This window comes from Oncorhynchus kisutch, linkage group LG10 (assembly GCF_002021735.2).
Source record: "Oncorhynchus kisutch isolate 150728-3 linkage group LG10, Okis_V2, whole genome shotgun sequence".
In the NCBI taxonomy this organism is placed as follows: Eukaryota; Metazoa; Chordata; class Actinopteri; order Salmoniformes; family Salmonidae; genus Oncorhynchus; species Oncorhynchus kisutch.
Genome location: NC_034183.2, coordinates 9,549,874 through 9,565,222, shown reverse-complemented (window position 1 = coordinate 9,565,222; position 15,349 = coordinate 9,549,874). Strand labels below are relative to the sequence as shown.

The 15,349-nt window shown below is 43.5% G+C and overlaps 1 protein-coding gene across 1 annotated transcript; it reads left to right on the top strand.

The window, feature by feature from the left end:
- The first annotated feature begins 462 nt into the window (after positions 1 to 462).
- Positions 463 to 10,981, top strand: LOC109897707 (creatine kinase U-type, mitochondrial). Its single transcript, XM_020492235.2, has 10 exons — positions 463 to 589; positions 2,003 to 2,222; positions 3,269 to 3,467; positions 4,605 to 4,700; positions 5,480 to 5,701; positions 5,835 to 5,920; positions 6,988 to 7,111; positions 7,224 to 7,358; positions 7,987 to 8,112; positions 9,657 to 10,981. The coding sequence occupies exons 2-10, from the start codon at positions 2,074 to 2,076 to the stop codon at positions 9,762 to 9,764; spliced, it is 1,245 nt and encodes a 414-aa protein (XP_020347824.1). The 5' UTR covers positions 463 to 589; positions 2,003 to 2,073; the 3' UTR covers positions 9,765 to 10,981.
- Positions 10,982 to 15,349: the final 4,368 nt, after the last annotated feature.

The following is a 15,349-nucleotide window of genomic DNA, read 5'->3' as shown; positions in this document are numbered from 1 at the left end:
AGATTTGTCAAAACTATAGTTTGTTAACAAGAAATTTGTGGAGTGGTTGAAAAACTAGTTTTAATGACTCCAACCTAAGTGAATGTAAATTTACGACTTCAACTGTATGTTCTGAACCACTTTTTGTCATTCCCAGTTTTTATTTCTGTACCTGTAACAATTTTTCAAACAAGATACAAGTTAGGCCTATTATTTATAACAATTTTAGTTCAGTCTCCATCACTGGACCCAGTGGAGGGGCAGTAAACCTGTCGGGGTGTTTTTTTGTGTGTGTTTTTTGTCCTTACCTTATCAGCAGGTATATTTGATAAGGCACCTGATAGTCTAACTCTGAAATCACCCTTTCCTGTTCAAAGGTCAGAGCTGTGAAGTACATCTCCCTTTATCTTCCAACTCCAGTGAGCGACGCAAACGGACCTTGGTCGGCTCTGTTTTCGTAGACTGTGTGTGTCTCAGGTTAACTGGTAGGCGTTAGTCATGTGTGTAGGCACAATCAACTCTAAGGGAGATAAGGAGCCACCACGCCTCACAGGTCTGCCGGGGCTGCCAAATGCATCACTGGGCAGTACCATCCAGTAGCTGAAACAAGGTGAGACTATCCTACATATATTTCACATCTGTAATGTGTCACATAAAACTTACAATGTATAAATGCTTTACACATTTTAATTATTGGTTTGCCATGAATGTTAACTCAATTTCCATACCATGTTATGATATTTTTAACCATTTATTATTTATTGCAGTTTTGTCATTCAGTAGTAGACTGCTGTTTTACAAAATTATTCCACATAAGAGACTGCTGATTGCTAAATTGTAATGCAAATGCATATGTTATGCAATCATTCCTCCTGCAATGTAAATGCATATGTTATGCAATCATTCCTCCTGCAATGTAAATGCCTGTATAAAGAAACTTCTCTTGCATAATTTCCTCCTGTGAACTTTGATCAGATTACGTATAAATTTGCTATTTAATCATTTCATGTCTTGATCACTGAATTATCCCCTGCTAAATAGTCCTACCTAAAAGTCTCCCTCAGAATACAGTATTGCAACAATCTTGCCTTGACCTTTCAGTTGAATTAGGCATATGGCTGAATAGGGACGTTGTGCATCTTTAAACGTTGTGTATCTCAAAAGCAATATATTTAGCCACTATAGTTGCCCTTGGTGCCTGCATAAAGCCAGAGCGTCTTTCTAAATTCCTGGTTCCTGCGATGCATGCTGACTGGTGCTACTAGACTATTGTGTAATTGCGCAAACGCCAATAGCATTCTATAGGTTTTGTTGGTTTGGGTTAATAAAGCATAATGTTTGTCATATTCCAACCTATTGATAAAATAATGTGATAAACCAATTAAGAAAATGCCAAGAGTATCATCGAGTTGTTCTAATTTGGGTTTTAAGGATTAAACCGTTAGCGTTACTGCACGCACCCATAACGCGTTGCGTTGTTACTTGGGTGTCTAGTTATGTGCAGTCCCGGCAGTCTCGGGGCTAGTGCGCGGCAGTCTCGGGGCTAGTGCGCGGCAGTCTCGGGGCTAGTGCGCGGCAGTCTCGGGGCTAGTGCGCGGCAGTCTCGGGGCTAGTGCGCGGCAGTCTCGGGGCTAGTGCGCGGCAGTCTCGGGGCTAGTGCGCAGTTTAGAGGGAACAGTGTGGGAGCCTACTTGTTCTAATTTAATATTTCTCAATTGTTTTATGTACACAATTAAATTGTCGATCTGTAATAACAATTTAATGGAAAAAAAATTATATATATATATTTAACTAATTCCAGTAGAACTAACTACTGTCCAACATTGGATTAAGGAGGCTGGCGTGTATGGGAATTGAGAGCCTTCTGAAAGGAGGGGTGAAATACACACGGACTAAAGCAAATGCTGTCTAGCCGCTTCGTCTGTTGCTGCATTCACTTGGATCCATCAGCATTCACTCCACGCGTCGGTCTCCTCCTCCAGTCTCACTCATCTTATCCTCTCTGATTTTCCTCTCCTTTTAGACTCGTAGCATCACCAAGGCTCACATTCCATTCATCCATCCCTACCTCTCAGAAACTGTGGAAATAAAGCAATGGCAAACAACTTCGCCAGAATTTTGTCCGGCAAACGAAATGTGGGCATTATGTCATTAATTGGAGCCGGGTCTTTGACAGCGACCTTTCTGCTCAACCGTGAACATGTCACCGCCGGAGCGCAAGTACGGAGAGTGTACCCTGCCAGGTAACCCACGACGCCCTTTATTGCGCTATATGGACATTCAGTCCAGCCATTTCAAGGGCGAAATATTGTCATTCTGTAGACCTGTTGTTTTAGATACAATAATACATGAGTAATAGTCTACGCTGACATGCACTGAATTCTCTGTCAAAACTGGAGACTATTTTAGCAGCAGCATTGTATGAATGTGCTATTTCGAATCGGTTCTTTCTTACTTACTTTTTGTGGAAATGATAAATGACCTAGGCCTGTTTTATTCACGAAATGTTAAAGCTATAGTCCGCCTCATGTTTTTTTAATGTCTAATGATGAAATATAAATATAAGATAATTCTCTGAATGCATGGTCTACTGGTGGAATGTTTTGCCAACAATATGTAGACTACATTGAAACGCTCTAATTAATTATTTGGTGAGATAGACAGTTTTTTTTCTTCCAGAACCATGTTGGAATGGTCTAGAATGAATCTAGATTCTCCTTATTTGGCTTGAATGGGGGCTGGGCTAAAACTCTGCTTTATGGTTTTATGATAGGCAGAATCTACCGCAAAACCGATTAGAGAAGATGCTGGAGGCAAAATGCAAAACTGGACAAACCGAAGGCATAACGCATAGGCCTATTAAGAAATATAGGATATTCCGTTTCCAAAGCATAGTCGTCGAATGCTCGACGTCTGCTGCGATCAGATTGTAGCATGTATGGTTGCACTGCTGTCTGTGATGACCGCGCATTGTGATAGGTATAGGCTAAACATAGCGCGCATGCACTGGTATGTCAAAAGAAAAGCACAGGTAGGCTAGAACAGAGTGATAGATGGAAATCACTGTAGCTGTTTGATATTGAGTAGCCTAAGCTACATTGCAGTGAGTCTTAGGCAGTAATTATCATAATGGTGTCATCAATCAGGTGTTTCCTATACAGCTTTTTTTTTTAAATATATATTTATATATATTTTTTATATATATTATTTATTTATTTTATTATCCTTGTGGTTGTCAAAGACAATGATTTAGCTATTTTTGTCCGCATGATTTAATGTATCCCGACAGTGCGGACTACCCGGACCTGCGCAAGCACAACAACTGCATGGCCAGCCACCTGACACCTGCCATCTATGCCAAGCTGGTGGACAAGGCCACGCCCAATGGCTACACTCTTGACCAGGCCATCCAGACTGGTGTGGACAACCCCGGGCACCCCTTCATCAAGACCGTGGGCATGGTGGCAGGGGATGAGGAGTCCTACGAGGTCAGAGCAGGCAGCAGTTAGAAGTCTTGAATGCAGATGACAGATGTATAGTTTTCATCAGGGTGAAGCCATAAACTGTCTATTTTCTCAGTTCCTCACCGCTCTTACAAAGCACATTGGAGGAGATGATCCAATGTCCCCTCTGGACCTCATCCTCAAATGAGCTTTACGTTTAAAAAATATATATAATTAAAACTGTTTTTGCTTTGTCATTATGGGGTATTGTGTGTAGATTGATGAGGGGGAAAATAACAATTTAATTCGTTTTAGAAGAAGGTAGTAATGTAACAAAATGTGGAAAAAGTCCAGGTCTGAATACTTTCCGAATGCACTGTATATATTCATAGTTTGCTTTTTTTAAATAGATGCCCTTTTTGACATTTCTTAAAGCCATAAAAAGCCCATTTAGTCTATAGGCTACATTTATGTCAGCTACATTAAGAATGAATGAGAACTCTCTGTGTTTTGATACTTTCTGACATGAGGAGGAGCAAAAGCAAGTGGTCTATTGATCACATGTGATATTACAATCCCAGCCACTCAATCTGACAATGGAGAACAGGCACACCCAGTCCCCCTGTCCCATTTCAGACTGAGACCAACTACCACTGCACCAGAGGGGTGTTGGTTTTAGGATAGAGGAGACCTTCATTTGGGATCACATCTTTTGGTCATCAGTTTCATTGCTTGCTATGAGACTACACCAACTCATAATGGTATAGTATAAATCATACTAGACTAGAATACTATACTGTAAGCCTGTCTAATAGTTTGTAAAGTGACAGTGATTCTCTTAATGTAGTCTACAAGGCGGCAGGTAGCCTGGTGGGTAGGAGCATTGGGCCAGAAACCGAAAGGTTGCTGGATCGAATCCCCGAGCTGACAAGTTAAAAATCTGTCGTTCTGCCCCTGAGCAAGGCAGTTAACCCGCTGCTCTCAGGGTGCCAATGCCGTGGATGTTGATTTATGGCAGCCCCACCTCTCTGATTCAGACGGGTTGGGTTAAATACGGAAGACACATTTCTGTTGAATGCATTCAGCTATACTATTGACTAGGTATCACCCTTTCCTTTTCTATAAATCCTAACCAAATGAGAGACTGTACAATGATGACATTTTTGATGTGGGGGGTTTCAGGTGTTTGCAGATCTCCTTGACCCGGTCATCAAGGAGAGGCACAATGGCTATGACCCTCAGACTATGACCCATCCCACTGACTTGGACTCCAGCAAGGTACAGAGATACATCTGAAAACAACAGTATGGACTGTGTCTGGTCAAAATTAGTGCACTATATGGAGAATAGGGTGCCAGTGTACCCTCATCAGTGAGATTTCTAGAACTGGCTTAATGGTGGAGCTGTCCTTAAGCTGAGTTTTCCCTGACGTCACTATCTCTACCTGGTCACACCACACACAGACCATGTTAGGTGTTGCATACTACTATATTTAACATTAGAAAGTGGACAGATTCACTCACTGGACGCTATACTAATCAGTGATACCAGCTAACATTATATCGTTAGGCAGTAAATCGATTGTGCATATTGGAACGTTAATCATTCATTACGTTATATTACATGAATGTCGTTTTTGTCTGATGAAAACCTCTTGTCCCCAAATAGAAACCTTTCAGGAATTCGAAAAACAAATTACCATATTTTCTCTTTAACGAACATATAATTCTGAAACTAGAAGCTTAAATTAAATGTTCAGAGTACTGCTTTAAAAAAAAAAATGTCACAAGGTTTTCGTCAAACAGCGATGATATGTCATATGCTACAATGAATGTCAATTACTGTATATGCCATACAAATCACATATCAAAGGAACCTAATGTAGGATCAATAATCATGTCATGACTTCCTTGACTTAAACCATTTAGCTTTTTGGGGAGCGTAGGTCATTCACAAATGTCCTTCTTTTTGGTTTCATGATAATAGGCCTAACTGTCATAATATTTACTACTATAGCTACGCCATTCGCTATTTTTCTGTTCCCCTCCGTCTGTCAGCTCAAGTCGGGCAAATTCGACGAGCGCTATGTGCTGTCGTCGCGGGTCAGGACGGGCCGTAGCATCAGGGGACTGAGCCTGCCCCCGGCGTGTACCCGGGCAGAGCGCCGGGAGGTGGAGAAGGTGGTGGTGGACGCCCTGGCTGGCCTGAAGGGGGACCTGGCGGGGACATATTACAGCCTCACCCACATGACAGACCAGGAGCAGCAGCAGCTCATTGATGTGAGTCAGGATGCCAATCCATTTGAAGACCTAAAAGACAGGAGGGAAACAATAGCAGATATGTTTTGTTAGGCATTGATGTTGTTCCCCTTTCATTAAGACAGCATTTCCTGTCTCTACTGTGTTGACACAGGACCACTTCCTGTTCGATAAACCCGTGTCCCCTCTGCTGACCTGTTCGGGGATGGCCCGCGATTGGCCAGATGCACGCGGTATCTGGTAAGCACCTGTTGGTTATAGATACAGAACCTTAGTGGACATAACGGTGGGAGGTGATTTTGATTATTGTCTCTTAGTTATTATTTGCATACAGTTGGTGCTACACATCACCAGGACTCTTCTTTATGGAGGTTTATCTTCTAGCAAAGTGACAATGTCCACTAGCTTGTATCTCCTGTAGACTGAGCCATAGACTCTCCTGTAGACTGAGCCATAGACTCTCCTGTAGACTGAGCCTTAGATGTACATTAGTGATGCAGACAATGCCCTCTCCGCATTGAGTTTCAGTTGGTGCCCAGAAATAGCCTGATGCCAACCGCTACCCTGCCAGGGCCTGCTCCAGCCATTCTCTACCCCCCTACAGCATGCCAGCCTCTCCTCTATAATTCATCCTCAGGGCTCTAAATTTAAAATGTTCGGACAGCTCTCTCCTCCTTTCATGCTTCTCTCTGCTCTCCTGGCTTCAGACCTATCCATTACTTCATTCAATTCTCTAATTGTTTTCAGGAGGCCAATGGGGCAAATATGCCATTGTCTATAATTCATTGCATTACAAGAACGTTTTTGCTTATATGGAAATACTGCATCCATTACAATGCAATTTGATTATTGCGTATGTGGCAATACTGTCTACCGCCACCATCACCTCAATGAAGTTATAACGTATGGGAAATGGAACCTGACATTTAACTCTAGCTGGTGCAATAGAGGATGGAGAAATGATCTCTCTGTCATGTATAAATAGTTTAACTCAATTTGAGGAATGCTCTGAGCTCCTTTTTGGACCACCCGGATCAAACCTGATTACCAACAGAAAGGAGAAGCAGAACCTTCTATTTATTAAATAAAGGCCTCTGAGGAAAATAATTTATTATCAACGATCGTGATCAGCTCCTCTAAAATAGTCTACGTACGCTGGTGGGAGCGCTGGGATCCCATGGCATTAGGAAGCACTACACAAGTATTGATTTTTAAGAGTGTGTTTTGTGTAGTTTTTATTTAGTTTGAAATTAGTATTGATACGTTTTGTGTTTTCAACCCTCGCTACTCCTTTGTACCAAACCCAGGCATAACAACACGAAGACCTTCCTGATCTGGATCAATGAAGAGGATCACACCAGAGTCATCTCTATGGAGAAGGGAGGCAACATGAAGAGAGTGTTTGACCGCTTCTGCACAGGCCTGAAAGAGGTGCGCACACACACACACACACCATTATGTGGCTGCCGGTGTATGTATGCAAGACAAATAAAGTTGTCATCGAATGTTTTTCCATCTAGTCTAAAGTGAAAGGTTTGTTCAGGTGGAGAGGCTGATCCAGGAGAAAGGCTGGGAGTTCATGTGGAATGAGAGACTGGGCTACATCCTCACGTGCCCCTCCAACCTGGGCACTGGACTCCGTGCTGGAGTACACGTCAACCTGCCCAAGCTCAGCAAGGTAACATCTAATCAAGAGCCCCAACAAGGATTTTACATTGACATGGGTTAACTAATTAGGGTCAAGTGCGTTGCTCAAGGGCACATCAACAGATTTTTCACCTCGTTGGCTTGGAGAGTCGAACCAGTGACCTTTCGGTTACCAGCCCAACGCTGTTAACCGCTAGGCTACCTGCCACCGATGTCATTCCCAACCCACAGGCTATCTTTGGATTTTCCAAATACACATTCTTAAATACACAAACCCCTTAAATTCAAATCTGGACCTTGAAGCCAATTCCACCTATTTTTTCACATTTCTTCCCCTGTAATCAGGGACTGATTTTAGATTTGGGACACCAGGTGGGTGCAATTAATGATCAGGTAGAACCGAAAACCAGCAGTACTCCAGACCTCCATGGTAGGACTTGAATGAGACCTATACCCTTAAACCAGGGACCAATATGATCCCCACGAGCCAGTCATCCACCACCCATCATCTTCTGAATGTTTCTCTTTGTTAGGGTACACCGTAACAGAAAAATATATAAAAAGGGGTAAGCGAGCGTTGAGATGGTATCTCTCCATTTTCCAACCGTTTTTCTGTTTGGGCGTCTACTAAAAGTGACTCTTGTCTGGTAAACCTGCAGGACCCTCGCTTCACTAAGATCCTGGACAACCTGCGTCTGCAGAAGAGAGGAACCGGGGGAGTGGACACTGCAGCCGTGGGAAGCACCTTCGACATCTCCAACCTGGACAGACTGGGCCAGTCAGAGGTAACGGGGAATACATGGTGTTAGGTTTGGACACTGATCTTGGGTTGGTTTCATGTTTTTTTTCCCCCCACTACTAATGGTTTCAGTTGGGTTTAGAAGGAGGGGAAACTGTTCCTAGATCTGTACCTAGGAGAAATGTCATCCCACACAGCTACTGGGTGCATCTCAATTGTTTAAAATGGCGTACGCTACATTACAAGGCCATGCAAAATAAATGAACTTGGTCATTACAACTGGTACGACCGGGCAAATTTTTCCCAGAAGGGATCGAGATGGAGGACATTCCTCAGTAGCCTCCGCTCCTTGTAGGAGGAGCCAAAGGCTTGAGTCAAGTCAAAGTTATTACCCATTACAGATGGTAGGGGGAGTGTAGCAAATCCATTCACTTTACCCATCAGTCAAGTGAATGAAAGAATATGAGAGAGGAATCCATTTTAGACTATTGAGATGCGGCTATGGGTTGCACTGGAAGGCTTGAGGAATGTCTTGAGGAGAGAGACTGTCATGCATGTGTTTAACCCTAACCCTCTCCTGTGTCTGGATGGGAGACATAAGTCAAGTACACATCACTATTCTATACGGTGTGACTCCTGTACACATCACTATTCTGTATGGTGGGACTCCTGTACACGTCACTATTCTGTACGGTGGGACTCCTGTACACGTCACTATTCTGTACGGTGGGACTCCTCATCAATATTGTCATGCCTGGGTTGTATACTGGGATTATTAACATGGGTTGTATGATGGGATTATTAACATGGGTTGTATGATGGGATTATTAACATGGGTTGTATGATGGGATTATTAACATGGGTTGTATGATGGGATTATTAACATGGGTTGTATGATGGGATTATTAACATGGGTTGTATGATGGGATTATTAACATGGGTTGTATGATGGGATTATTAACATGGGTTGTATGATGGGTGAATGCATGGTAAGAAGGGGAAGGTAGATCCTCTAATAACACTGTGCATTGACACATACACACATGATTCAGCTAGTCGAGATGTGGTTGATCAGTTGAATGAGATATTACAGCACTGGGAATGAAAGCCCTGTACACACTGCAGCTCTCCAGGACCAATCAGTGAGGAATGGAAGGGCAAGTTTGAGAGAGTGAAGAATCGAAAACCGTAGTGGGTGGGTAAAAAAACGTGGAGAGCAAGAGAGAGAGAGAACTTTTGACCCTCCACAATCTCTCAGTCCACATGATTGAGGGGATTAGTTTGAGCAGGGCTTAGAATTCTGATCACTAAACTTGATCACATAATGACTAGTTATTTGGGATGTAAGATAATTCGTAGATCAGTGATTTGGCCACTGTCTGGCCGCAGTGCAGTCGATCTCAAACACGCGCAGGCTTTGGTTGTGTGCCACGTCCACGACTGTGCCAACGGGCATCAGCTTGCTAGGCCAATATCATATGAAGTGCTTTAGCTGATATGCTAAACCCCTTACCTAGATGTTGTGAGATCTGTCATGCGTCTGCAATGCAGTCGCTCGCTAACACGCCCACTATCGCTCTCTGTGATCAGGTCCAGCTAGTGCAGACGGTGGTGGATGGCGTCAACTACCTGATCGAATGTGAGAAGAAGCTGGAGAAGGGTCAGGACATCAAGATCCCTCCGCCGGTCAGGAAGTAGACTAACCCCCCCCCTCCCAACTCCCAACCCAGATATACCTCTTCCTACCAACCTCTGTCTCATCCCCATCAGAGCCATAGGTAATGTGTACACATCCAACTCTCTTTGAGATGTCCGATTTAAATGGCACCAAACGTTTCAAGATCATTATTCTGGTAGTCATTGGGGTGTTTGGAGCCAAAATGCCTGACAAGTTGGCTGAACTCTGCATACCTATAGCTCTAATCCCTATAAAATTATACGCAATGGACTCCTGCTTAACACCTAAACCAGGTCTCTTTTGAAAAATAGACTAACCTGGCTAAATAGGTTAAATAAATAAAATAAACCTCCTTAACCCTAAACTACAGCATGTCCTATACTCAATGTGTCTACTACCATTTACCCTCTCCTGTGTATTATTGGGTGGATGCCTATATTCTATATACCATGGTATTGTTGAATGCTTGTTTCTGATTGGCTTGAAGAGCATTCTAGAGCGTGCATTATTTCTCTATAACGCACAGTATATCAGCACGGTAGAATTCAAAGGCTATAGTTAATTCTTACATATTTTGAGCTGCTTTTGAAAGCGAAAGTGGAATGGAAAACTTATTAGCATTGCTGAATTAGATTTTCATAATCGCAAGCTAGTAACTTACTGATGGGTTTGGTTAGCTAAACTAGCAAGTCTGTTTGTTTGGTTACTACGACAACTACCGTAGCTTTCTAGTAAGCTTGTTAGCAACTTCAGTGGATGTTAATAAAACACATTTCTACTGGAAAATGAACACGCATCTAGCGGAACATTTTACATTTTAGCCATGGTACAAAAGGAATAATCAACACGGTGCTCTCTCTATGCGTTCTCTGGAAAATAATGTGACTCCCACGTCGTTAATGGTTTTCCATAGACCGCATAGAGCAACGTGTTGATTATCCCTGACATAATCCATCCATTTGTGGTAGTCTACATTCGGTGTAACCATGTAGTGATTGTTGACAACTTGAATGTAGCACAACAGCCATGTTGGACTGATAATAACTTGTAAGGGGTTTGTCTGTATGCTGGGGTTATTAGTAAGACACGGGTTGAACTAAGTCCTACTAATAACTCATGCTAAACTACTCTGCTCAGTGCTTGATGAAGTACTGTATGTATCAAGCAGCAATATCATTTCAACCCACCATTGAATGTCATTCTCAAACGTATTTTATTAAAGAAACCATCTATTTTATATCTTTCTCATTTGTCATTAATATTTTAAACCTGTTGCATGCCTGTTGCAGACCTTAGTAACCTTTTAACTGTTCAAGGCTGGTGTATATGTGTGTGTGTGCGTGCATGAAAGCAAAGCTTTGACTGACTTACAGTAGGTGAGCGCCATGGTAGCCAAGCGCTCAGCTTGGTAGGGTTTGGTGTCGTGATGACACTGATACTCTAAACAACACGGCACTGTACCCAGATTTAAGGTCAAAAAGTGCGAGTTTGCATTGATTTATTTTCTGTTTGTACGTTAAGTGACAAGTAATGTTAGCTATGACAATGTACGATATGTTAGAACTGCATATCTGCCTAGCTTTCACAATGTGAACAATTACTACAATTGTAATCCTAAATCATTGTTAATAAAAAATGTTCTGATATTAGAAGTTGTCACCAGAGCACTGCCCCTCAGATCTGCCAGCCAGGCTAACATTGGACCAGGCTAACATTGGACATTGTAACACAATCAGGCGGTGGAATTGTTTGAAAAGCATTGGAGAAGCATGTTGTTACTGAAATCAGCGTAGCAAAACGGAAATAAGCTGTTCTTATTGGACCAAGTATTTCCTTGCCTTTTTAACCTGGTGCCAACGTGTGTCCTGATCTTGTCCACATTTTTAGACTGGTGTATACGATTAAATAAGTGATTGTAATGATCTTACTCCAGATATAGTCGGGATGTGTTGTACCTGGGTCATCCGGGCCAGAGCACCAAAATCACATTAATTAAAATGTAACCAGGGCTATAAAAAAATGGTGCTGGGTAGGGTTGAAAACCAAAAGCTACAATGGGTTTAGAACGGTCAACCTTTGGTGTCGTAACCTGTGTTTAACGCCCTCCAACCTACCTCCTTTACCCTCCAACCTACCTCCTTTACCCTCCAACCTACCTCCTTTACCCTCCAACCTACCTCCTTTACCCTCCATCCTACCTCCTTTACCCTCCAACCTACCTCCTTTACCCTCCAACCTACCTCCTTTACCCTCCAACCTACCTCCTTTACCCTCCAACCTACCTCTTTTACCCTCCAACCTACCTCCTTTACCCTCCAACCTACCTCCTTTACCCTCCAACCTACCTCCTTTACCCTCCAACCTACCTCCTTTACCCTCCAACCTACCTCCTTTACCCTCCAACCTACCTCCTTTACCCTCCAACCACCTCCTTTACCCTCCAACCACCTCCTTTACCCTCCAACCTACCTCCTTTACCCTCCAACCTACCTCCTTTACCCTCCAACCACTTCAAACACCTCCCTAACCCTCGATCCAGCTTCTCCTCCCTGACCCTCTATCCACCTCCACCTCCCTGACCCTCTAACCACTTCCACCTCCCTGAACCTCCAACCACCTCCACCTCCCGGACCATCCGATCCAGCTCCCGGACCCTCCGATCCAGCTGCCGGACCCTCCGATCCAGCTGCCGGACCCTCCGATCCAGCTGACGGACCCTCCGATCCAGCTGCCGGACCCTTCAATCCAGCTGCCGGACCCTCCAACCACCTCCCGGACCCTCCGATCCAGCTGCCGGACCCTGCAACCATCTCCAATTTACCTTCCTGACCCTCCAACCGATTCCATCCACCTCCATGACCCTCCATCCTCCCTGACCCGCCAACCTACTCTCTCCCTTAGTATTCATCCAACTAATCAATCTGTCCCAGACTACCTCTGGAGACAGTCAAATAGGTCTGATCACAATCAGGTATTTTAATATTTGTATGAACATAACAAGATTCAACAACTGAACTGAACAAGTTCCACAGACATGTGACTAACAGAAATTGAATAATGTGTCCCTGAACAAATGGGGGGGTCAAAATCAAAAGTAAGTCAGTATCTGGTGTGGCCACCAGCTGCATTAAGTACTGCAGTGTATTTCCTCTTCATGGACTGCACCAGATTTGCCAGTTCTTGCCGTGAGATGTTACCCCACTCTTCTGCCAAGGCACCTGCAAGTTCCCGGATATTTCTGTGAGAAATGGCCCTAGCCTTCACCCTCCAGTCCAACAGGTCCCAGACGTGCTCGAGATCCGGGCTCTTCAGCTGGTGATGGCAGAACACTGACATTCCTGTCTTGCAGGAAATCACACACAGAAGGAGCAGTATGGCTTGTGGCATTGTCATGCTGGAGGGTCATGTCAGGATGAGCCTGTAGGAAGGATACCACATGAGGGAGGAGGACTTCTTCCCTGTAACGCACAGCGTTAAGATTGCCTGCAATGACAACAAGCTCAGTCCGATGATGCTGTGACACATCGCCCCAGACCATGACGGACCCTCCACCTCCAAATCGATCCGGCTCCAGAGTACAGGCCTCGGTGTAACGCTCATTCCTTCGATGGCAAATGCGAATCCGACCATCATACCTGGTGAGACATAACCGCGACTCGTCAGTGAAGAGCCCTTTTTGCCAGTCTTGTCTGGTCCAGCAACGGTGGGTTGGTGCCCATAGGCAACGTTATTTCTGGTGAGGACCTGCCTTACAACAGGCCTACAAGCCCTCAGTCCTCATGCCTCCTTGCAGCATGCCTAAGGCATGTTCACGCAGATGAGCAGGGACCCTGGGCATCTTTCTTTTGGTGTTTTTCAGAGTCAGTAGAAAGGCCTCTTTAGTGTCCTAAGTTTTCATAACTGTTACCTTAATTGCCTACCGTCTGTAAGCTTTTAGTGTCTTAACGACACAGGTGCATGTTCATTCATTGTTTATGGTTCATTGAACAAGCATGGGAAACGGTGTTTAAACCCTTTACAATGCAGATCTGTGAAGTTATTTGGATTTTTACTAATTATCTTTGAAAGACAGTCCTAAAAAAGGGATTTTTTTTTTTTTTTTGCTGAGTTTATAATAAAGCATGCCATATACACTTTGGCCAATTTATTAGGTACAGCCATCTAGTACTGGGTCAGTCCCCCCTTTGTCTCCAGAACAGCCTGAATTCTTCTGAGCATGGAAACATTGCTCAATTGGTATTAAGAGACCTAACGTGTGCCAGGAAAACATTCTCCACACCATCACACCACTGCCACAAGCCTGTACTGTTGACACCAGGCAGGAAGGGGCCATGGACTCATGCTGTTCACTCCAAAACCTGACTCAGCATGACGCAACAGGAACCAGGATTTGTCAGACCAGGCAATGTTTTCCACTCCTCAATTGTCAAGTGTTGGTGATCGCGTGTTTACTGGAGCCACTTCCTCTTGTTTTTCTCTGATAGGAGTGGGACCCGGTGTGGTCGTCTGTTGCCCAAAACAGTGCCTTCGGAAAGTATTCAGACCTCTTGACCTTTTCCACATTTTGTTATGTTACTGCCTTATTCTAAAATGGATTGAAACTCTAGCCCAGTGTTTAATGTAACTCTAGCCCAGTGTTTAATGTAACTCTAGCCCAGTGTTTAATGTAACTCTAGCCCAGTGTTTAATGTAACTCTAGCCCAGTGTTTAATGTAACTCTAGCCCAGTGTTTAATGGAACTCTAGCCCAGTGTTTAATGGAACTCTAGCCCAGTGTTTAATGTAACTCTAGCCCAGTGTTTAATGTAACTCTAGCCCAGTGTTTAATGTAACTCTAGCCCAGTGTTTAATGGAACTCTAGCCCAGTGTTTAATGGAACTCTAGCCCAGTGTTTAATGTAACTCTAGCCCAGTGTTTAATGGAACTCTAGCCCAGTGTTTAATGGAACTCTAGCCCAGTGTTTAATGGAACTCTAGCCCAGTGTTTAATGGAACTCTAGCCCAGTGTTTAATGGAACTCTAGCCCAGTGTTTAATGGAACTCTAGCCCAGTGTTTAATGGAACTCTAGCCCAGTGTTTAATGGAACTCTAGCCCAGTGTTTAATGGAACTCTAGCCCAGTGTTTCAATGTCTATGAATGGTGGTAGATGTAATCTTTCTTTAGAAACAACCTTTTTATTATAGAAAAGGACAGGTTTTTTTATTTTTTATTTTTATTTTTTTTACCCATGAGGCTTTTGAAATATTAAGACAACCAGTACCATATTATCCGGTGGCACAAACCCACTGCAGTGCACTACTACTGCAGATGTAAACAGCTGCCAGTACACAGTATTACAGCACTGGAGACAGTCCCACATGAGGATGTAACTCCTACAGACAGGTCTGCAGTGGTCTTTATTATTCTGCAGTAATCTGATTACAATTACAGAGGGTCTGTTTATCTAGCTGCATTAAATAGATTGACAAAGGGTCGTCTGCCAGTTTTAAAACGTCTTGCAATGCAAAATGAAAACAAGTGTTTCTTATTGGACAAGTCCAGATAGTGCCCCACTGCTTCAGTCCATTTTCTTCCATTTTGTTCCTAATGAACACGACCCAGAGCTG